Genomic DNA, 25783 nt, shown 5'->3' with positions numbered 1-25783 from the left:
TCAAGAAAAGTGTCTGGTCTGTTCTTGCAAGAGCAACAGCCCTCTGTGACACAAGAAGTAGTGCTGGCAGGCGTGGCCATGCACACTGACAAGTTTGTGAAGGGCCCTGGATTCGATGACTATAAATAGCACATGCAGAAAATCTGTTACCAAGGAGGTTTAAGTGTGTTATAACAGAACTGGATCTTGGTTTTAGAAAGAGAACTCAAATGACCACATGGAGGATCAACTAGAGGGGAGTAAAACCCTAACACATTCAATTTAGTAAACCGCATAAGATACATGCCCATACATAAAACTCTGTTTTTCTTTACTTCAGAAAGAAACACCAGAGAAAACCTTGTTATATATATATATAGACTTTATACAAACATGCCCTTTACCTTCTAGTTTCTTGAGTAAGAAAGATTTCCCACTTCCCCACTGTGCATACAGCCCCACACAAATGGGTGGCTGCATGGTAGGCTCACTGAGAATATCCGCCAGGGCACTGCTATATAAATCATAACCAAGCATGTCGCCATCCGTTTCGGTAGGAGACAAGTGTCCTGTGATTATAAACACACCATATCCTTACATTAAAAAGACATATTACTATTAGAAAGGAACATCAATTCTCATTTATCAATTATTTATTTAATAAGAGAAAAAAACTTATTTTAAATGGTTAGACCTGTGTAAAAATAGGTTCAGAGATTCTCAGATTAATACCATATTTCCTAGAACTTAAGATACCTATACCTACTGATTGTAAGATGCATCATTATTTTGTACAACTAAGAAAGAAAAAATGCTGCCAAACTGTGACACAATGTTTTCTTATCCATCAACTACAAAACACATTCTAATTTCAGAACTGTTAAAATGTGGAACAATGTACATTTTACAATCAATAAACATGATTAAAACATAAACCAGCACATAGGATTGAATATAATATGTGTAATACCTATATAAAGAAAGCTATAAAATGTTACTGAAGAACATAACGGATAATTGGAGAAAAAGAGACATTTATGGTTCCAGGCAGAAAGGTTCAATGACTTAAAGACAGCAATTCTCCTCAAATTAATCTATCACTTTAAGTAAATTCTAATCAAAATCTATGAGAATTTTTTGAAAAACTGAAAAGCAAGAACATGTAAGCATAGCTAAGAAAAAATTTTAAAGACTACCAAAGAATAGTTGTCTTTGGAGAAGAATCAAAATATACTATAAAGCTACAATAATTAGAACATTGCAGAACTAGCACAGGATATTAGCATAAGTGGCATTTCAAATCACTGGGGAAAGGATGCATTAGTAAGTGGTGTTGGGAAAGGTTAGCCATCCTTTTGTTTTGTTTTGTTTCGTTTTTTGGCGAGGAAGACCAGCCCTGAGCTAACATCTGTGGCCAATCTTCCTCAGCAAAAAGAGGTAACATCTGTGCCCATCTTACTCTATTTTATGTGGGAAGCCTGCCACAGCATGGCTTAATGAGTGGTACGCAGGTACCTGGGATCCGAACCTTCGACCCCCGGGCCACCGAAGCGGAGTGCGCAAACTTAACCGCTATGCCACCGGGCTGGCCCCTAGCCGTCCATTTTTAAAAAAATAAAATTAAAACTCTATACATCTCATACTTTAACAGAAATAAGTTTCTGAAATATTAAAAAATTAAATGTAAAAAGTAAAACCATAAAAATACTAGAAGAAGATATAAGAGAAAAAACTTTTTGAATCTTTGCATAGAAAAAGCCTCTCTTTCTCAATATAATACTGGGGCCAGAACAGCAGAAAAAGACAGACAAATACACTACAAAAATGTATAACTTTTGGATGGCGAATACAAAAACCCATCACCATAAACAAAGAATAAGCTGGGGAGAGGGATGCAACATATAGGGTGGATCTAGGATCAATATCCACAACATATAAAGACACTTAAAATCAATTTTTTTGTGTGTATGAGGAAGACTGGCTCTAAGCTAACGTCCATTGCCAATCCTCCTCTTTTTGGTGAGGAAGATTGGCCCTGAGCTAACATCTGTGCCCATCTTCCTCTATTTTGTATGTGGGATACCGTCACAGCACGGCTTGATGAAGCAGTGTGTCGGTCCACACCCGGGATCCGAACCTGCAAACCCCAGGCTGCCAAAGCAGAGCACATGAATTTAACCACTACGCCACTGGATTGGCCCCAAAGTCAATTTTTTTTAAATATTAAAAACTCAAGAAAAAAGTGGGCAAAGGATACAAAGAGGAAAATGGCAAAAATACAAATAGCCTACGAATGTATTAAAAGATCTCAATCTCAATAATTTTACAACACAAATTAAAATGAGATTTTTTTTTTTTTATTGATCTGATTAGCAAAGATTAAGGAAGCTGGAAACATCAGTGTTAGTCGGGAACTGCACTATCATCTACAGTCCGAGGGAGAAGAAATTGTTACAACCATTATGGAAAGTCTATCAAAACTGTGAGCATCCACTGACTTGCCAGTTCTACTTCTGGGAATTTATTGCAAGAAAAAATTCCTAAAAATAAGAGTTAATGGATATACAGTCATGTGTCACTTAACAACGGGGATACGTTCTGAGAAACTCATCATGAGGTGATTTCGTCATTGTGCAAACATCATAGAGTGTATTTACACAAACCTAGATGGTACAGCCTGCTACACATCTAGGCTATAGGTTACTAATCTCGTTGGACCTCCATCATTGACTGAAACGTTATGTGGTGCATAACTGTATGTACAAAGATGCTCACTGCAGCACTAGCTTTTTACAACAAAACAAACCAAATATTCATGGATAGAGAACTGAATGTACTATTAGAACCTACAATGAAAGATTATGCAACAATTAAAATATGATATAGTTCATTATTAAAAACTTTTATAATATGGTATGACCCGATTTTTATATTTTTAAAGCTATATACATAGTATAAAATATTTTTAGAAATGTAAAGAAAATCCAAGAGGGTCATTCAAACAATCACAAATTAGGAGATAGGGGACAATGGGAAATTTGCACTTTCTGCAATATTCGTATCTTCATTCTTGAAATTTAACGTGTCCATTATTATTATAATTAGAAAAAAATATTTTAAAATACAAGACTTCATAATACAATAGAACTATACTTAAAAACCAGATGTAAGGAAGAGGCTACATCGCAAGGTGGCAAGATTCTATCTCCTGCTGGTTTCTGGGACCAACATATCTCTTTTTTAATTCTAATTAATTTAATTTTAATTCAATCGTCCCATATTTCAAAACATTACATGTGAATGGTTACATTCTCATGTGCATTCTTTTCAATCAAAAATTATTTTAGTACAATATTCCAGGCATTATGCTAGATGTTACAGAAGACACAAAGATAAAAAGAAACAGTTCCTGCCCTGAAGAACTGGGAATCTGGAAGAGAGAAAATTCTAAAAGAAACAGAATAAAAGGCCATATACAATAAGTATTTTAAAAAGGAAATATAAACACAAGGGCTTAAGTGTTCAAACGAGGCAAAAATTTTACCTGGTGGGGCAGATGAGTTAAAACATCACTGAGAAGGGGACAACTGACAGCAGACTTGGAGAGAGATGATTTTAACAAATTCAAAACATTAATGGGGATGAAGAGGGCGCAACACAAGCAAAGGTGGAGAACTGTGAGTGCTTGAGCCACAAAGAACACAGAGCATGCTCTGATAAAAGCACAAAGTATACCGGGGAGAATAATGGGCGAAAAGATTTTTAGAAAAGTAGGCCAGATTTTTAGAGTTCTTAAAAGCTGGTTGATGACTCTGAACGTACTTAATTTAGAATGCCATAATACAATGCAAAAGAGCTTTAGACAGGAAGTATTTTTCCACTGTAAAATAATAACTTGCTCAACTTTTATAATCTCCAGGTAAGTGATAACTGCAAAATTGCTGTTGGCCTCTTAATTTTTTCATAGAACATTCATTTTTTTAAAAGTTCAGTCAGTAACAAAACCCAATACTTACTGGCTCCAAATATTTGAGTTAAAATACTTTTCTGATGGCTACAGTCAATGTTGTAGGGAGTCTCGCCTGCTTTGTTAGGCCTATAAAGTAATCGTCCATCCTTGGGATTTCTTAAAAGAAGTTCTGCCAGTTTCCGACTCCTCCCACGAATAGCAATATGCAAAGGAGTGTCTCCTTTCTGTAAAATAATGGCAGGACACTTGAACTTTCGTATTTTTTACATATAGTATATACAGAGTAATAATTGTCACGTTTCTTCAAAATAATATAAAACCTGAACTTTTCATATTTTTCATATAGAGTGCATAAATAACATGAATTTTTATCTTCATCCCCCCTGCAATTTCTTTCTCTAGTTCCTTACCTAGCTTTTCTCAGATATTATTTCTCCCACAGCCCTCTAGAATGAAGGTCATTCTTCTCCCTCCCCTCAACTCACTGAAAGAGGAGAAGCAACGGGCTTTTTCCCTGTGGCTCCTCCCAGGCCATAATAGATCCACTTCCACCATAGGTTCATACCCATCCATCATCCAAATATTTATTGCCCACAGATATCAACCACCTTCCTCAACTAATCTGTATTTTATTTCACAACTTTCTTCTCCATTTGTCTAGAAAGCTTCACAATCCATGCTGATATCCCGTCTAACAGGAGTGATCTTGTCTGCTCCAATGTCCTTTGTCAACCACCCACCATTATGTTGAGCCCTTACACTTCGTTCTATCTCCATTCTCTCCCTCAGAGGCCTTTATGTTGTATCTGTCCTTCTCAGGCCACTACAACCTCTTGTGCTTTCCTCACCACTCACTTCTCCCTAACGTCAACCTACCTTCTTTCCTTATTAGAATCTCTAATCACATTAGTACTCACAACCAATTCTAATGAAAACTAATAGGTGAAAAAAAAAGACCTCTTCACTCTGCCAAGCGGTCTCCCACTTTTTACTTTACAAAGACCTCTCTCGAAGACAATAACCTAAAAGTTAACAAATTAAATTCTCAGTTCTCGTCCACCCTGATCTCTCTAGAACACCAAATGAAAATGACCCACAATGTTCTTCCTGTGGCTTCTATAGCACAACCTTATCCTGACTTTGACTTTCCTCTTCTGCCTCAGGTCTACTTCTCCCTTTTCTAGATTCTCTTCCTACATCCTACATATGGCACAATAACTATGTATGGAGCTCACTATATGTAAGGTACTGTGCTGAACACTTCAGAGGATGTAAAGATAGAAGACAAAACAGTCACTGACCTTACAGTGTAACAGGAAGAGACTGGACAAATATGCACAATTAAAAGACAAACTAGAATGCGACACATGCCACATGAGAAGTAAAGTGTTGACTTTAGCTTTCCTTTTTCTTCCCATTGATGATCTTGGTCACTCCTATGCAACTCTCATCTCTCGGTAACTAACTACCAAATTCCCATCACCAGCCTTGATTTCTTGCCCAAATTCTAGTCCCACACTACCCAATGCCTATTACTCACAGCCTCCCAAATGTCTTATCAACCCTCAAAGTAAACACATCTAAACCAGATTTCAACATGTTATTTTCCCACCTGAAACCCATTTCTTAATCCTAAACCAGTGAGAAGGTAGAAATATATCTAGCATTTCTGCCAAATACAAAATTTATAAAAATGCAGGGAAGACATTAACACATCCTGCCAATATGCTGAAGATAAACAGAGATCAGTAATAGGCTAGGTAAAAATAACATTAATCTTTATTGTTAAATGTATTTTTATGAAATCCTCTATGAAGAGCCAGGTTCAAGACTTTTACAAGTTTGTATTCCAAATTCTAGCAGGATAGCACCTTATCCGTCCTCAGTAAGTACGTGTTAAATGAAAGAACAACTATCCCAAGTATCATGTGTGCTTGTCAGTGAGTGAGTGCTGACTCAGAGCAAAGCAACACACAAAAGGATACGGAGACAGTGTCCTTCAGGAAACTTACTCACAAGTAGGAAACAATTATTTATAAAGGGCCTATTACAGAATCAATGAGCCATATGCAACCTTACAGGACATGTAGTCCAGTGGTTGTTTATTGCGAATTAGAGGATCAAGGCCAGAAATGAGTCGACAGCAAAGTGAGAAAAACAGCAATACAGGAAGTTTTCTATAAAGCTAACTATATTAAATTTCAAAATCTCTTCTTTGACTTTATGCCCTTCCTAATTTTTAATATTAAAGTTTCCTTTCTTTTATATGAAACTGTATTAATACGGTAACGAGAGGTGGGAAGATTTTTTTGTTGTTTTTTTTTAAATAATGTTTCTTGATAAAATAAAAGGCAAATACATATTCATTCTGTGGGTCTTTTTGTTTAATTGCCTCATAAATAATAGAAAGATAAACGTCAATCTATTATAAATTAGCAAAGCCCAAATCATATCATACATTTAGAGGGAAAAATTTATATTTCTTACTTCATACATAAATCAACTCACTTCTTTGCTGGGAGAAAATCAATTGAAGTAGAGAAAGTACCCTGTTTAAAATGAAAACAAGCTACAACCAAGAATCAACTCCATATGAAGTATTAAGGCATTTAAATTTATTATGTAAAACATGAAAATTTCTCTAAAAGGATTATGAGGACATACGGCAGAACATTTTCCCTCCTATTAGCAAACATTAATGCCAGTCTGCTTTGAGAGTCTATCTCCTCCAGTCCCTTTGGATTCTTCCTTTCTGTTTACCTGCAACAAGCTCTCCCCCTGATACGATCTCCTTGTACAGTGGTCTATGGCAGCTCCCCATAACCTATATGAGCAATAGGGGGAAAATCTGAAGCAGCTTCCTTAACAGCATACTCCCCAGCATGCCGTTGGGATAGCCAACAAGATATCACAGCATCAAAATCTCACACAGATATCCCCAGCAAGTAATCTCTCCCTCCACAAAATAAAACCAGAGCCCCTAAGTCCACCAGATACAGAGGTCAGTCTACCAACTGCCTTCCAAAAAGTGTTCTCTCGGCACAGATGTTTCACCTTATCCACAGCAGACACTTTAGCTCCTTTATCTAGCAGCAGCTCCACCACTTCAATATTTCTCATCTTGGTAGCCTTTATAAGTGGAGTTTCACCATCCTGCGGGCACAGAGAAGAAGGTTTGCCAGATTAACAGCTTTACTCCTAAATGTTTAAAGTCACATAAATGCACATGTAAGAATTCAAATATCTGACTCTGGTACCAGTCTATATTGAAAATGCTCTCAGGAAAACATAGTTGTAAAAACTAACAAGAAAAGTGCTTTTCCTTTCACAACCAATCATCTGTATCAAGTCAATTTTTTATCACTCAGCTGAATATGGGATGTGCCCAGCTACCTATCAGACATTTCTAGTAACAGTTCCCTGCCTCTCTCTGCTGCTGCCATTCCCCAGGTTCCACCAGTGACATCTGGGGCAGCACCTCAGAGACTACTTCCTATTCTCACCATCTCCCCAGCAACCAACCCACAGCCCAGCCAGTCAATGCCCAGGCAAGCCAGTGTCTAGATTTTTCAGAAATCTATACCAGTGTCACTTCAGTTCTCTGTACACCTAAGGACCTGTGTGCAGCAGGGAAAACAATTTGATACAAGCAGTATGTCTTTGGAAAACCTCAAAAGAGTTCATGATTGCTTTCAAAATCAAATTAAGGGAAATAAGAAGAGACCATCGCTCAGCACTGAATTAGAAGAGTGCAACCTGGTCAGAAGCAACAGGTGGTCACAGTGGCTGAAACAAACGTCCAAAAGATAAAGAAAAAAGATTATCAAGGAGCCACCTGCAAAAATCCCAGGAAACTTTCTGCCCTAGGGCACTGAAGTTACCATCATCAGTTCAGAAAGATGCCGGTCCTGCTCTTCAGCAGATGAAATAGGATTGTCTTATGGGTGACTCCGTAAGTTGCCTTATTCATTAAGAATTCCTGCCATTTCAATCCAGAATCCCAAATATATTTTCCCCATGGAAAACTATTACACATAAGGCCAAATACAATCACTAAAGTCTTACACAGTTTTATATTTTTCACATGATTTAAGTAAAATAGACTAAAGTGGCTGGTTTGGGGAACCAATAACCACTCACAATGGTCTTTTAAAAGGACATGTGTTCTGCATTCCAAACAACAGGAGCACAAAAAAATTCTGAGGAAATCATCTGTCCACAGTTAATGAATAGTTGATATTGTATTTTCTAAAAGTATTTAATTAAAGTAACAAATTACACACTGTATTTTGCTATGAATACACAACTCCTGAAAGGATACAAAGTTGCTCCTCAATTTAATATAGCATATTGCCAGTAAAATCAGTATAATTCTAATATCAAAGATGATTTAAAAAAATAAGCAGTACTAATATTCAGCACTGGGTATTACTAAGACAATAGAAATGTCATTTATACCTTTGTGCATATTTCAGTGTCAGGGTTGCACTGTAAGATATCTCTCACCATTGTTGCATTTCCTTTCTCAACAGCCCAATACAAAGCAGTTTTATTGTCCTATATAATAAAAAAAATTCAACAATCACTTCATAAAAGATATAATATTAAAAACTGCTATTTGTAAACATAAAACACCATTATTAACATTTCTGCCTGAGAGCATTAATAAATCTTACCAACAAGCAGCACGGTGGGAAATAATATTAATCCTTATTCTATCTTGGATTTACTTTTGAGAAATTCTTTATGAAAGAAGCCTAGGAAAACTTAGTATTACTTGACTTAGAAAGCAGCTACCCCACATAGTTGATAAAGAAAAGTATGCTTCTGTAATGCAAACAGATTTCAGGACCATGCACTGGGTTGGAAGTCATCAACACCTGAGCTCCATAACCTTGGACAAGTCAGTAAACAATCTGACCCTTGGCTTTTCAGCCGTCCAATCTTTTCAAAAGATAATGCATGAGGATGTACTATACAAACATAAGGTGAATTGTTTTTATCATTTTTATCTTTGTTAATCTCCACCCACCAGTACCCACACAATGGTCTTGATCAGATCCTTTAAAATCCTATCTAGTTCAAAAACCAAAAAGAGACCCACACAGACCTTGAAAGTAGAGCTAGAGAACAAAAAAACTGACTAAAACCTAGGAAAATAGGACTGACAGACACAAAGGAGTTAGGTAAAAGTCTAAACAGGTGATCCAGTAACCACCTTTTAGTGAAAATATGATTTTAACCCAAAAAATAGTGAATGACTTTCTGCTGCTGCTACATTAAGTTTCCTATACCAAATTTCCCCAATGGAGTTCCCCTTCTCAAAAACACACACTAACTTTCCAATTTTCTTAGCTTGGTACTCGAACCTCCCTTTCTATTTCCATCTCCATCTCCCATCCCATCCTCCCCACCACCCCACTGCCAGTCTGATCTATTCACCAGTTAAGGAGTACAGTCTTTCACTTTCCTATTTTCTTATCCTATTATTCCACTATCCTTGCTGGAAATACCCAGCCTTCTTTTCTCTACCTTTCTAAATCCAACTCATCTTTCAAACTTAGCTCAAATCTACCTTCCCTCAAAAGCCTTCCTTCACACTCCCTTTCCCCATCTCAAGACTCTTCCACGTGAACCTTTCACTAGGCAATCAGTCACATGCCATCTTATAACAAAAGTGGCACCGCTTTTTATGTTTATGCAAAAACATAAAAATAAACATAAAACAAACTAACTAAAACCTTCCTAACTAAAATACCTGTTTCTTACAGGCAAGGGTCCCATGTTAAGTCCCTCATAGCATATGGCATAAAATATTTATTAGTTTGATTCAAAGACGGACTTGGATACAAGCTAAATACAAGGAAAAACTGAGCAGAAATGTAGACTAACACCACAATGAGCTATTAAGTATATATGTTTTTAATCTAAAGCTCTTGAAATATTGGATAAATCCACAACTTCAGTGAAAGCTTTTACCTAAAATTAATAACCTTTGTAGCTCTGTGAGCTATGACTGCCTTAAGCAAAGTCCACAGGCAGTACCCAAGTGGTCCTACGAAAGGCAGGCAGAATGGGAAAAAGGAGAAGAAAGATAAAACAACAGGAATGGAAGAACAACATATGGATGAAGAAGACAAAATAGAGGGAAAATACTGAAGAAAATAAGTCGCATACATTCAAAGTGCCAACTGTCTCAGTATCATAAACTACTCATTTCAGGACTGAATATATTTATACACTAGTAAGGGAGGTGTAGTTGAAAAACATGAGCTTCTTTTTGGTTTACTCTAAATAACTTGACATTAATACAGAAATTCCACAATAATAGCAGTGAAACTTAGTAACACAGGCATCCATTAAGTATATTATGTTTTACAAGTCTATCTCCATAGGAAAGTTGGAAGAATGACATTATCATCAGTCAACACATACAACCGATTATACTGAAAGATAACAACAGTGCTGTAATCACACTACCTGTCCTCTAATGTCTATATCAGCATATTTTTGAAGAAGTGCTCGAACAATTTCCACATGACCACCTCTGACAGCACCAATCAACACAGTATCCCCACTCTAAAAAGAAAAGAAAAAAAAGGTGAATTGATGATAAGAACAAATAGTACTAATATACTAGATTTTTTCTGAAAATTTCTTGAAAAAAGAGTATCTCTAAATGAGAGAAAAATTTTAGTTAACTAATAGTAATACCTGATATTAATAAGTCCTAAGAGTAAGGGACAGAAGACTTTATATCTCAAAATGAGGACTCTGAAATTCCACAACAAAAGTTCAGAAACAAGTTACCTAGAACAATAAGCCATTCTCTTTCAAGGTAACCTCTCATTAAAAACATAAATTAAATAAAATGACACCATGGCTGTGAATGAACCAGATGAATATTTGGAAATTATATAATACAAATCCCTTGGAATAATGCTGATGAAAGTTATGGATTCTAAAAAAGGGAGTCGTAAAACTAGAGCCATCAGCGGGTTCATAACCACATTTAATTACGGGAGAAGGTTAATTCCCAGATCAGCATTCATATTCCAGTCAATTTGGCATTACAGGCCAACAGTACATAAGACTGACTCATTCTCCAGTACAAGGCTTAGATGAAGTTTATTACCTCATAAGGACATCTCTTTGCCCTGAAATTATATTCACCAAGCAATAATCCTCATTAATTATATCTTCCCACTACTTCAAATACTGGAAATGGCTATTTTGGCTATGGGCATAATTGTTTTTTTTTTTACTGCTAAATTACAAATCAGTTGTAGGAATTTGAGTTGCATAAGTCCATGAGGTGTGGCTCCTCTCAATCCTGAGTGGGCCCCAATAGGCTATAAATCAAGATGCAAGTCCTTGAGGATTAAGTTTAGCACCATGGTGTAGTATCTTAACTACTACATTAAAAGTAGAAATAAATCCAAGGCAGATAAATTTTAGTTGAGAATGTTAGCATTAATAGGGGCCAGACAAGTAAATAAATAAAAGGTTATAAATATTTCATTGCTTACTATGTTACACTGTTCTAGGCACTGGGAAACAACACAGACTAGGTCCCAGATCTGGGAGAATTTACAGTCTACAGGAGACAAACAGACAACATACAATAAACACAAATAAAAAATCAGACAAATGCTATGCAAATAAATTAAAATACTGTGCTGTGATAGAAAGCGACTGGGTAGCTACTTTGGATTGGGTAGTTGAGGAAGACTTTTCTTAGGAGGTAATATTTAAGCTGAGATTGGAATGACAAAGAGGAGCCAGCCACATGAAGATCATGCAGATCAGCATTCCAGACAGAACAGAGCTGGTGCAGAGGCCCCAAGAGAGCAACAAGATCAGTGTGTTCAAGAAAAGGAAAGAAAATTAACACAGCTGCAACCTAGTGAAACAAGAGTAAGAGTGGTATAAAATGAGGACAGAGTTAGGCAAGGACAATGTCATGTGTTTCTAAACTAAAGAAGTTTAACATTCATCCTGTGTGCAAGGAAACTTGGATGACTTTAAACATAGGAGTATACACGAGATTTACTGCTTTACAGATCACTCCAAGAACAGGGTGGAGAATAAATAAGAGACAATAAGAGAACCCAGTTAACATACTATTGCTATAACAATGGGAGACGCTGGCTTAGAGCAGGCTGGTGGTGATGGAAATGAAAGGAAGTGGACAGATAAAGAATATGTTTTGGAGGTAGAGTCAATGGAACCTGCTGAAGAACTGGACGTGCTAAGGGAGGAAGAGAAATCAAGGCTAATGCACAGGATTTGGGGCTTTAACAACAGGGTGGATGGTGATGTCATTTACTGAGATGGAGAAGACTGAGGGAAAAGCAGGTTTGGGATGAAACAAACAAGACACTTGTTTTGCTGTAAGTTTAAGAAGTCCATGAGACATTCAAGTGGAGAGTTCAAACAGAGTTGGATATATAAGTGTAGAATTCTGACAAGAGGTTAGAGCAAGAGATACAATTTTGAAAATTCTAGTGCAAGGGTGATACTTGAAGCCTTGGGACAATGAAGAACATCAGCCATGAACAACACCTATACTGATATACATCAAGGACAGTTATAGACTAACAGTACATGTGACATCCTCAATAACAATATTATTTGACAAAAATTTAAAAGACCACCCTTCAGAAAGACTGAATAGTTTTTAACTTATCAGTTCTAAAGGTGGAAATAAAACTTATCTTAAAACAAACGAATGCCATTCATGAAGAATCTTGAAAGGTAGTGAGAAATTAAGGTAATCTTCCATCAATGTCACCCCTAGAAGACAAACAGGTAACCTACCCTATCAGGTATGTTCACATAGGTTCCAGCATCAAGTAGATCCTGTACAATCTCTGTATGTCCCTCCTTTGATGCAATCATCAAAGCTGTATTTCCATCCTTATCTGTCAAATTTACATTTGGATTCCTCTTCAAAATTTCTTTTACAGACTGTGTGTAGCCTCCTTTTACTGCCACAATAAGCGCAGTCATTGAATTCTAAAAAACAAAAACAAGCCCAAGAAATTAGTATATTCTAGAAAACATATGATTTAAGTCATAATCATAAAACTGATGTTTTCAAAATGTGGCCTATTATTAACTGTTATTTCTGATAATAAAATGCCAATACAGATAATCAGACACATACCAGGAGGCATATTTTCCATTTTTGAAGAGATACACTAATTCTCTTGAGTCAACAGGACTGTTATGATATTTAACTCTTTAAATGATAATCTGAAATTGGACTCACAATGAACAAACTCTCTCACTAATGTAATGAAATATAAAATATTTGACAGGATGATTCAAAATTAAACACATTCTAAGTTAAATAATCCAAAGTAAGGTCAACCAGACTTCAAACAAAGAATTGTTTACAATTAAATCTATAGGAAAAACTGAAGTAAAACAATGAATTAATATAGGATATTTTATTAAAAGTATAATATATTCTTCTGTCTTTCACAGTTATGTAGAAACTACATTTTTAAAAACCGTCTTATTTTTAGCGGTTCTTTTAAAAGCTGCATATCTAATTTATAACAATAAATCACCTAATAGAATGTGACAAAAGAAGTATTAAAATTGCTTCTTGAGATTTTGAGATGTCATACAATTTCCTCATAGAAATTGAGATTTTGATCTATTTTGAGATGTCATACAATTTCCTCATAGAAATATTTTGGTTATTAGACCACTTCCCAAAACTAAGTCATAATTCTCTCACATCTTAAAATAACACAGGGTCCGGCCCGGTGGCACAGCAGTTAAGTTCGTGCATTCCGCTTCGGCGGCCCAGGGTTCGCCAGTTTGGATCCTGGGATTGGACCAACGCACCACTCATCAAGCCATGCTGAGGTGGTGTCCCATATAGAAAAGCTACAACTCTACAACTATGATATACAACTATGTACTGGAGCTTTGGGGAGAAAAAGAAAAAAGAAGATTGGCAACAGATAGTAGCACAGGGCCAATCTTCCTCAAATAAAAAAAAAATAACACAGCCTTTTCAAATTCTTTAGCAGTCAATAATCATAGAGGCAAGCCACTCATCCACCTGATAAACTGTCCAGAAAGGAGGCAAAGATATGAAAAAGTGAAAGATATGACTTCCATGGCTGTCTAAAAAACATGCTCTGTGTCCACACAGCACTAAAATATATACTCCTTGAAGATCAGCAATTAATAGCTTCTGCCAATATGGAAAATAGGAGGAACTGTTGATATTACGTAAATAAGTCAAGCATGATTTAGAGTTCACTTTGTTACATTGCAGCCAGAGATTTAGTAGTCTCTCTTCTCAGAACCCCTTATGATCCATCTCACATAATACTTAATTATGTAAATGGTAGTCTGTATTAATTGTTTCTTGTGCATAAATGTTATTTCCATTAACTGTATTTTTATAAACTCAAGGGAAAAGAAATTTGTTAGGCTTCTCCAGTATTTGGAGACACATTTGGCACAGGGTTGGGTACCAGTATGTGCTCAATAAGGAATTAATAAGTGCTAGTCGGTAGGATGTATTGAACCAATTTTTAAGCTTTCTGGGTTTTGACCACTGATTTCTGATATTCTTTAATCTGTCTATTGGAGAAGGAAAATAAGTCACAGTGAAAAATATCCACGACCAGCCCTGGCAGCCTAGTGGTTAAATTCAGCATGCTCTGCTTCGGAGGCCCAGGTTCAGTTCCCAGGCACAGACCTACACCACTTGTCTGTTAGCAGCCATGCTGTGGTGGCGCCTCACATATACGAAAAGAGGAAGATTGGCAGTGGATGTTAGCTCAGGGCAAATCTTCCTCAAAAAAAAAAAAAAAAATCGAAAATTTTATTCTAAATTTTTAAAGAACAGGTATTTTAATAGTGCACAACTTTTTTCCACAATGGGTATTTCAAACTATGTGCTTTGAAGAGTATTTCAATTTACTCTAAGATTACTGAAAGGTATTCTTTATAGTTTTAGCCTTTCAAAATTTATGTTCACTAGCAATAGGTCCTTAAAAGCACACTTTTATAGTATATACTATCTATAATATATTTATCAGGATAGTAGAAAGAAAATGCTTGTTTTTCTAAGTTTCACTTAAGATCTGTAGGGAAGCTTTTCCAGGCATATACCTAAAGAAAAACATTCTGTCTCTTAAAACTAAAAACATATCTCTGTTACCAGGGGTTAAAGTAGAAAAGATACTTACAGCTCCTTCTTGATCAACATCAGCTCCCATGGCCAACAAATGTTTTACACATTCCAAATGACCCTTTCGTGCAGCCCAAACCAAAGGGGTGGTTCCATACTATTAAAAGAAACAATAAATTTAAAATTATTATCAAAGGTGTACTAAAGAAACTAGTTCTCAACACAAATTTTGACAAAAATCATACTTTTGAGTACTGCATTCTTAGATTACTGTTCATACCAATCATAATTTAATCCTAGATCAATCATATTTTCCCTATTTTATTTCTCCAAATGGATGATTAACCACTGTATGAAATGTCTTTTAACCAACTTTTATAATTTGATTATATATATTATAATTATTATATATTATATATATATTATATATATTATAATTATAATTTATGATTAACTTTTATAATCAATGACAATTCTTCCATCACATTCATACAGCCTCTAATTTTCAACAAGCTTTCATTGCTTCCCATATCTTGTGAAATACAATTTAAAGTCCAACAGTCTGACTATCGGCAAAAGTAGTAACAACCAAGTGCCAAACACAGTTCTAACAACTTTACATGGGTTAACTCAAGTGATCCTTACTACAAGAATAAGCACAATTTGCAATATCACATTTTCACAGATGAGCAAACAATGCCCTGAGAAGTTAATTACAGGCTCAAAGTCACAAAGCTACTCAGAGGTGGAGAAAGACCCATGAACCCAACAAGCCTGGCTTCAGCCTATGTTGTTAGCCACCACCCAAAATCAGCCTTTATACCTGACAAAATTAACTTCAGCCTAGAAACTACACTCAAAAGCACCTTTTGCTGGAACATGATTCAAAAGGCATCAGAGAATATAAATCACGCATAAAAGCAATGCTGTATCTTTGGGGAGTCTGGCAATCAAGAAGCAAATGCATACCCACAGTGACCTTTAACTACATGGGAGACTATATATTGAAATGAACATTTAATGAATACCTACTTTTTATAACATCCCTGCCCAGTAGAACTGTCTGTGTTGATGGAAATGCTCTATAATTCTGCACTGGCCAATACATTAGCCACTACTCACATATTGCTATGAAGCACTTGAAATGTGGCAAGTGTGACCAAGGAACTGAAGTTTTAATTTTCTTTAATTGTTTTAAGCCTAAATAACCATATGTGGCTAGTGGCTACTGTACTAGGCAGCACCACTCTGTAAATTAGGTCAAACATCCCAGTAACCACACTGTTGAAAGTTGTAGCCCTGGGTGCTCTTCCTGGATTGATGGGACCTCGTGACAGCCAGAATCCCAAGGCTGCCAATACAGCACAAAGAAGCAGGAGCCTAATAGAGAGGAAAGATATATAAGAGGGAGGCGTTGTCAAGGTTATGGCCTCAAAGCTGGATTAGGAATGAAATAAGGACGGGAGGATCTTCTCCATTTCATTCCTGCATCTATATTCTTCTCCTAGAATTAACTTCTTTTATAGCCTCTTCATTTATGGATAACATTTTCTCTGGCTAAAATGCATTCCCTGACTCTACAAATCAAAATCTTAGACATCCTCAAAAATAATACATAGACATTCATCATTCATAAAGCCTTCTTTAAATATAGTAATGATAACTGAGCACTCATCCTTTGAACACCTATTGCATTTCACTTTTACCCTTCTTTCAGAACTGGACTATGTAAGGTCATATGCTATAAATTCTGCTTTTCCCCCACCCCATCACATTAGCCAGCTACTCCTCACCCCATATTCAGCAGATAATCTCATTTTCATCATTACAAAGAATTCTTGACATCTGGTGAGACCTCTTCTCTCTACTTCAGAACATCTCTGTAGCCAGCACTCAGAACCACCTCAATAAGTCTGTCTCTCCTCTTTTTCTCAAATCCTGGCCTCTATCTATAACAAATCTAATCCCTTTACATGTACCCTTGATCCTCTGTTTCATCTAGAACCTTATTCAATAATCTCCTCCTACATCATCATTCTTTTCTTCTGTATTCCCTCTTCCTACAAACTGGTTTAGGTCTCTCCTATCCTAAAAAACTTTTCCAATAAGCTATCCTCCCAAGGTACTCATCACTGCCTTTTTTTTTAAACTTTCAAAATAATTTATAATGGCTACTTTCAATTCCTTACCAAAACCCCCTCGAAAACTAGTTTCTGCTATAACTACAAACCCACTATCCACGAGTCACCAATAGTCACCTAAACACTAACACTAAATCTATAGATCTTTTTCTCAGTTCTTTCTTTTCTTCCTGAAAGCTCTCCAGTACTCTGAACTGTTGATTGTCCCTTCCACCTTGAACTTTCAATTCGTTAGTCATCTTTGACATTTCACCAAATTCTCCTACCTAGGGAGACACTGCTAATAACCAGCTCTTTGCTCATCTCGTCTCATTACTACTGACCTCAGTAATCAAATCCATTCTCACATAACCTCAAGAATCATCTCTGTGCAGACAACCCCTCAACACCTCCAGCCAAAATCTTTATGTCCACTATCTAATAGGACAACTTTAACTCTCAGTGCTACCATCACTTAAAAGTCAACACACCTAAAACTGAGTTCATTCACTAAAACTTAGTTCCCAGAGAAACCTTCCTATTTCTGTCAGCAATAAAATGATTCTCTTTATCTTCAATCCATCCTACAGTGCACTATTAAATAATGATTTTTCTAAAACACCACTTTGTGTTGATCTACTACTCAAAATCCCCAATGATTTTCAGTGACAACAGGACAAATATCCAACCTCCTTAGTTGGGTATTCAAGGCCTACTTCTAGGTGGCTCTATCTACAGCCAGGGCTTCCTTCTTCCCAGCTCCTCTCCACACCACTCAGCTCTACTCACATGCGTCTACTCAATACCAGTAGTTGAGTATGCCACAAGAATCACACTCTGGTGCCTCTGGCTCTCATTTTTCCCTGTGCCTTGTACAGTCTCCTCTCCTACTCTCTATTAATTTAAGTTCTACTCTTTCTTCAAAGTCTGGATTAAGTCTCAGTTCTATCAAATCTTGAACTGACTGCTTAGCCATTAGTGAATTCTCTTCTCTAAACTCCTAAGTCACTTGACCCTTAGCCTTTGCATTTTAAATGTCCCATTTATCTCCCTGCTTCTCTAAGCAGAGATAATTTCTTCTTTGTTTTTATACCTTCGTGTTTAGTGCGGATATGGGGCACAGCACATAGAGGGTACTAAATGTTTTCTCAAAATGTTAGAGTGACAGACTAGGTAGCACAGTACCTCATTCTGGAGGTCCTTGAATGCCAGGTTATATATTTTTCAATAGGCCAGAAGGAGAAATTAAAGGTTTCTCCATCATATTAAAGTATTAAATCAGAAACTTTAATAAACAGAACCACATTCACTTTAGACATACAATAAAACCTCACTAATCTGAATTAGAGGACAGTCAATCTCAATTAGCAAACAGTCCCCAAAACAATATTTTTAAATACCATATTACAAGTATTCGCAATAGTCTCCTTACAGTCCTCATTAAGCTATTATTTTATGTAAAATGAGGCATAACCTGTATAAAGAGCATAAAATACAAAAATCTTAAGTGGACCACTTGATGATTTTTTCACATATGTATACACCTATATAACCATCATCCAGATCAAGATAAGAATGATTTCCAACACTCCCATAAAGTTAAGCGATACTATTTTATTTAAATTTATGCTCAGAATATATTCCAATTATCAAAAATGTCTAATAGCTATTTTCCTATTTTTTCCAACAATTTTGCTAAATTGTTATTAATTTGAAAAGAATATGATTAACCACAATGTCTCAAGTTCTAAGACAGTTAATAGAAATAACGGAGGTACAAAAATGAAAAAAAAGGAGCATTCCTTACTTTCATGAAACTTACAGTCTAGTGGTAAGAGAGATAAGTAAATGAATTGCTAAAATTGGTTATGTGCACTAATGGAGGTATGTACAGAGAATACTGACAGTACAGACGAGGGGGCATCTAAGTTGGCTAGGTAAGTTAAGGAGACTTAACAAAGAAGGTAATATCTCAACTGAACCTTGAAAAATTATATAGGAGTTCATCAGGCAGAGGAAATAATAACATTCCTAGCAGAGGAAATAGAATAAACAAAAACAGAAACTTCACAGAAAACCATAAAAGTTCATAGAGTGTTAGACAATCTTCTACATCCAAAGCATAGTGTATACGGAGAGGAATGGCAAGAAGCGAGCCTGGGGTGACAGACTGGACTCAAACTGCAAAGTCTGCACTTTGTCCCAGAACTGTAGAAGCCATCAAAGCTCTCCAAATGCAAGGAAGAATGGTATAATTTAATAAGTGTTTATTAAATGTTTGAGATAAATATTAAGGATTAAAAAATAAATAGAACAAAATTCTGGGTTGCTTTCTCGAGCTGACAGCCAATGAGCTGAGTGTGACGGATGAACAGAAGCTAAAGCAGACGAGTAGAGGGCATTTCACTGTGAAAGAGCACAAGCAAAGGCACAGAAGGGTTAAAACAGATGAATTCAGGAACCTACACTATTTGACAGTCTAACCTGCAAGGTAGTTTTGGGGTATAGACAGCAGGAGAAAGGACAGAAAGGGAGGCAAGGCCCATCTTCATACATCATACCAGGGACTGATATCTTTAGGATTTTAAGTACGAGAGAGATAACCAAACTTGAATTTTAGAAAGGTCATTCTGGCAACAATACACAGGAAACAGATGGGACTAAAGGTAGGAAGAAGAGTTACAATAGAAAACCTCAAATAATGAAGACGGGGAATCACTCCTCTCTATTTTCCTGAGAATGATGAATGTGATATAAAAAACAATGGAAGGACACTCAGTACATATTAGCAATAAGGAACCCATCTATGTGATGTACATCTATATAAAATACATTAATATACATAAATAGAAGATACATCAGAGCAGCCTCTTGAGATCATATGAAAATACTTGTAACTTAGACACTGAGTGGACATAATACGAACTGGAACCTGCAAAGATCCTGCTGACCTACCTTATCAGAGCAGTTGACTTTAGCACCATTTTGCAGTAAAAGATGCACTATATCTGCATGGCCTCTCCCTGCTGCCCAAATGATGGGGTAAACACTGTACTGCTGGGAGATGGGTAGGTAGGTGGGTAGTAGACGGGAAGGAAGGGAAGGAAGGAAGACAAGGAGGGAGGGAGGGAAAGAAAAAATCTTTTAGGTGGATATTTACAGCACACATTTGCTAAGAAAAGTACAGTCATGTGTCACTTAACAATGGGGATACGTTCTGAGAAATGTGTCATTAGACAATTTCGTCCTTGTGGGAACATCATAGAGTGTACTTACACAAACCTAAATGGTGTACCCTACTACACACCTAGGCCATATGGTACTAATCTTATGGGACTACTGTCATATATGTGGTCCATTGTTGGCCAAAACATCGTTACGTGGTGCATGACTCTAAATAAAAAAGGTAGTAATACAAAGTAATATTTTAAAAAATCAAGTTACAGACCATTCTCCACTTCAAAAACACACATAATACTCATAATACATAACTGACAACTAAGATGCACTCAATCTTAAATAAATTTATATTATGAACACACTTATTTTTATAGATTCAATACATACAATGTGATTATCTAGCCAACGGGCAAGAATAATAAGAGGAATATGAAACTTTCCTTATGTAATCCCTTCACTACCTTGAATAAAACAACTTCTTTTTTTTCAGCTTTATTGAGACATAACTGACAAATACAATTGTAAGATATTTAAAGTGTACGATGTGATGATTTGATATACATATACATTGTCAACAGACTCCTCCTATCAATAAAACAGTTTCTTAACCTGCAGTCTGAGATCAAGTCTCAAGCAAAGTAGTAATGCATGTATTACCATGTATAATAATGTATAGAAAAATGGTATGTATATTTGGTAAATGTCTCTTTTCTTTAAAGAATTTTAGATTAAGAACGCATACCCACAGAAAACAAGGCAAGATGACTTAAGGATTTCAAAATCTTCTTTTGAAATGTTATAGAGCTATAATTAACATTTAGGCTCTAAGTGTTGCCTTTTTGATCATAAAAATTGATAAATAAGCTTAGCTTGAGAAAAAAATTTGCATTGTTTTGAAATCACATTCTAAATTATCTTTAATAACATCTAGATCATTTCTATTCACCATGAAGTCTAAAGTATAACCAGCCTTCAGTACTCCCTAAAAGAACTTATCACTTACATTACAGATGAATTTTTTGTTAGCGCTTACCAGACCAGTGACACTTGGATTGGCACCATGAGAAAGAAGCAGCTCTACCACTTCAGTACGGCCTTTATAACACGCCCACATAAGAGCTGTCCATCCTCCCTGAAGGAAAAAAGACGAGGAGGGAGATAAAACTTTGGATCATCTCCAAGCACAAAAATGCCATTAATGAAGTTCCTTCTGTGAATATTCTTTTAAAAACCCTTGTTTTATGAAAGCACTACTATGTAGGTTTAAATTCCCAAGCGCCCCAGAGACATATACAATAGTAAGTGAAATAAGTAAAATCTCTTAAGTCCAGAAATAATTATTCCCAAGTTTGTACTATATCTTGGAAATTGAAATAGGGACCATTCATGTTGACTCTTCCAAATTTCCAAGATTTATTTTGGCTCTTTAAAAATTTTTCTTCAGAAAATTTTCTATGTCCCTAGATATTCTCCTCCTTGTATGAGTCTAGACTTTTTCCAGAGAGGAATTTCAGCAATCATACTCAACTCTTGCGTTTAAACACATCCTACAAATCCCAGATCATTATAGTACCTCTTGCTAAAAAAGAGAGAACGCTCAGGCAATGATCTCTAGATCATGATTTCCAGGGATGGGTGAAGTCATCAAGTAGGAATTAACAACATGATAACTTTCGATTTTCTAAGGTACAGGAGCAATTTTCTTTTTTTGGGGGGGGCCAGTTTTCTCCTTAGCTATAATGCAATTGAATAGAAGAGACCAATGTAACCAAATTATACTAAGGAACAAATATTTTGTTTTTTTATTTTTTTTTTTAATTTTTTATTTATTTTCCCCCAAAGCCCCAGTAGGTAGTTGTACATCATAGTTTCACATCCTTCTAGTTGCTGTATGTGGGACGCGGCCTCAGCATGGCCGGAGAAGCAGTGTGTCGGTGCGCGCCCGGGATCCGAACCCGGGCCGCCAGCAGCGGAGCGCGCGCACTTAACCGCTAAGCCACGGGGCCGGCCCCTCTTTTGTTTTTTTAAAACCAGTATTTGGACCAATTTACATTTGGTTCTGAGAATATAAATCACTTAATCCTTCTGATCCTGTTTCATCATCACCAAAAGAGATACAAAAAAAAAAATACTTGCCCGAATCTGAAAAAGGCAAAACTACAGAAAGGGAAAACAGATCAGTGGTGGCCAGGGGTTGGGGAGTGGGAGGAGGGGTTGACTATAAAGGAGCAGCGTGAGGGTACCGTTGAAGTGATGGAACTGCTCTGTACAGGACTGTGGGAGTGGATCTATGACATTATGCATTGGTCAAAAACCACAGAACTGTACACCACAAAGAGTGAATTTCATTGTATGTAAATTTTTTAGAAATCAACCAGAATATGGAAAGGAAAGATAGAATACAGACTGGAACAAATGACTCTAACTATATTACAAATGAATCACATAATCACAAAATTACTTAGCAGCTAACCTAGGTAACTTTGGAAAGCAATATTTTGACTAAATACTGTAATGCTAAAGACAAAAAGAACTGTACACAAACACTCCACTTAGTAGGTAAATCTGCTTCTCTCAGCGTATGGATTAGAAATGTTGAAATTACTTTATCTGTATACTAGAATTGAACAAATAAGTAAATATATTGTGTAGATAATGAGAGCCAGATTTCTCACCATCAGAAAAGAGCTAAAAATTAAGGAAAGGGAAAAGGTTACAATGGATTGGGTTGGCGGTATCAACCTAGTCTCTTTTTAAAAATGTATACACACACATAGGGCCGGCCCCGTGGCTTAGCGGTTAAGTGCGCGCGCTCCACTGCTGGTGGCCCGGGTTCGGATCCCGGGTGCGCACCGAGGCACTGCTTCTCCGGCCATGCTGAGGCCGCGTCCCACATACAGCAACTAGAAGGATGTGCAGCTATGACATACAACTATCTACTGGGGCTTTGGGGGGAAAAAAATAAATAAACAAAATCTTTAAAAAAATATATATATACACAGATAGACACAGAATAGATGTATGTGTATGTAAGAGTTAGCATCCAGACACGTTATTTCCCAAGTCTACCCACTGAGAAGGACTACAAGCAGTGACACCCCAGTAGCAATAAGCACACCTAACACCTAGATATTGGTTTCTAAATCCTATTTTCTAAAAACGAATAGGGCATCTTGAATGGGCACTTAAAAATAAGTTTAGAACTGGATTATAATCCAAAGAATAAAATAAATATTCATGAACCGATATATATCTATATCTATATATAGTTATATATAGACAGAGAGAGTACTCTTCCTTACAGAAGAATTCCAATTAATAAATGTAGAGGGAATGAGGAAAAAAGAAAAATCACCATTATAACACCACAGTAATAACTGCTGCATGCAAGATACACTGATGGATGTTAAAAGAAATGAGTGAAAGTTTAATCAAAAACAGGATATCTGTATAGTTTCAAAGTATCTTCCCAAAAATATTTAGTAATTACAAACAGAAAAATAGTAATCTTATAATGGAGAAATCTGGCAAATACTACCTTAACCAAGAGATCAAGGTTAACATCGCCAGTGATACATTCTGATATCATGTACCTAGACATAGTGCACTGAGAAGGGCATATCACCTCCGTCATATTTTTGCCAATAAAGCACAATCTCAATCTGATCACAAGAAACACTAGACAAATCCAAATTGAGACACATTCTAGAAATAATAGATGAGTAGTCTTCAAAAGTGTCAAAGTCATGAAAGACAAAGAAAAGCTGATGTAATCTTTATCACATCATCAATGTATTTAATAAAGCTTTATTTAGGTCAAATTATAGAGTTGGGCATTTAGTCAAGTCTTACATATACCAATATTTTAATCTGTAAAATGCCTGCCCAGAATTGTTTTAATATCATGCTCTCACTTTAATTTGTATGGCACCCTATGCAAGAATCTATGAAATAAAAATTTAATCTTGAGAAAACTATGTCCAAATTTGCAAAATGAAAAGATTGGAACCAACTGTCTACAGCAATAGCTATAGTGTGGTGCCCGTTAAAGGTCCTCTCAAGAAAGAATCTTCACTAGACTTCCTGACACTATATCCTGGAATTATTCCTGAGTTCTAGATGAACCCTGGTGGTCACTCTCCTCTCCTTTCATGAGTCCAAGAGACTCCACCTTCCCTCACAAGCTCAGCAGCTACTACTACCCACCCAATCCTGTGAGGTTAGGGTTCCTCAATACTAACTACTAAGGGAGACACAGTCCTCAGTCTCCCCAATTTTTGGTGTTTTAAAGCCAAACACAAAGACCCTTTAAATGTTAAAAAGGTGTTGTGATAATTACTTTGGGGAAACTTTTATAGCAATGTACTTCAATTTCTTCTCAGAAATAGATAGGATACAAATGGTTCTGTATCTTCCTATAAAAGTAAGTACCATCCGGGCCAGCCCCGTGGCTTAGCGGTTAAGTGCGCGCACTCTGCTACTGGCGGCCCGGGTTCGGATCCCAGGCGCACACCGACGCACTTCTCTGGCCATGCTGAGGCTGCGTCCCACATACAGCAACTAGAAGGATGTGCAACTATGACATACAACTATCTACTGGAGCCTTGGGGAAAAAAAAAAGGAGGAGGATTGGCAACAGATGTTAGCTCAGAGCCGGTCTTCCTCAGCAAAAAGAGGAGGATTAGCACGGATGTTAGCTCAGGGCTGATCTTCCTCACAAAAAATAAAAAAAATAAGTACCATCCACTTCATTAAGTTTTGAGAATAAATATAAGATTAAAGAGGTAAAAACACTGCGTAGATTACAATTACAATACAATATTAAGTGCAAGATGTTGGAATGCTGCAGTTTCTTAAAAACTCAGGCCACCTTTACCTCATAAAGCATCATCAGCACAGTAATATATGTTTTATATATCAAGGAAGATCAGTTTCTTCCTTTCTTCCATTATTCTGAAAATTATAACTTCAAACAACTGAAAATATTTTTAAAACTATACTATGTCCCTCTTAAAGCTCCTCTTAAAGGAAACAATTCTCTCATAAAGTTCTATGATATATTAATCATATAAAATTAAAGGGTATATTTATATTAAAGGGTAATATATCAATTACCCTTTATATTAAATTTATTTATATTAAAGGGTAATATATCAATTACCCTTTAACATAAAGGTATTATTATATTAAATAATACATTATTTAATTTATATGGATAAATTAAGGGTAATGAGTTGTTTATAACAATATATCAGAATTGGAAACTCTGAAATAAACTAAAAATGATGACTAAGAATATTCGAAAAGAGGTACATTGCATCACCTGGATTTTAAAACAACCTTGAGGGTAATTTCAATGCCCAACTCCAA

General features: G+C 36.2%; 1 protein-coding gene across 4 annotated transcripts in view; it reads right to left on the bottom strand.

The window, feature by feature from the left end:
* KIDINS220 (kinase D interacting substrate 220) overlaps positions 1-25783 on the bottom strand; it is a 115398-nt gene that overhangs the window by 71403 nt on the left and 18212 nt on the right. For 2 of the 4 annotated variants that reach the window (XM_058551843.1, XM_058551845.1), the window contains exons 5-13: positions 21447-21545; positions 20189-20290; positions 15172-15270; positions 12770-12967; positions 10430-10528; positions 8408-8506; positions 7004-7102; positions 3996-4173; positions 384-548 (exon numbers count right to left, since the gene is read on the bottom strand). In XM_058551843.1, coding sequence (XP_058407826.1) covers positions 384-548; positions 3996-4173; positions 7004-7102; positions 8408-8506; positions 10430-10528; positions 12770-12967; positions 15172-15270; positions 20189-20290; positions 21447-21545 — 1138 coding nt within the window. The remainder of the gene's footprint in view (positions 1-383; positions 549-3995; positions 4174-7003; positions 7103-8407; positions 8507-10429; positions 10529-12769; positions 12968-15171; positions 15271-20188; positions 20291-21446; positions 21546-25783) is intronic. The other 2 variants (XM_058551844.1, XM_058551846.1) reach the window with 1 other exon arrangement.

The sequence above is a fragment of the Diceros bicornis genome, chromosome 12 (assembly GCF_020826845.1).
Source record: "Diceros bicornis minor isolate mBicDic1 chromosome 12, mDicBic1.mat.cur, whole genome shotgun sequence".
NCBI lineage: Eukaryota > Metazoa > Chordata > Mammalia > Perissodactyla > Rhinocerotidae > Diceros > Diceros bicornis.
The sequence above is the reverse complement of the archived record's forward strand: the minus strand, read 5'-3'. Positions and strand labels throughout refer to the sequence as shown.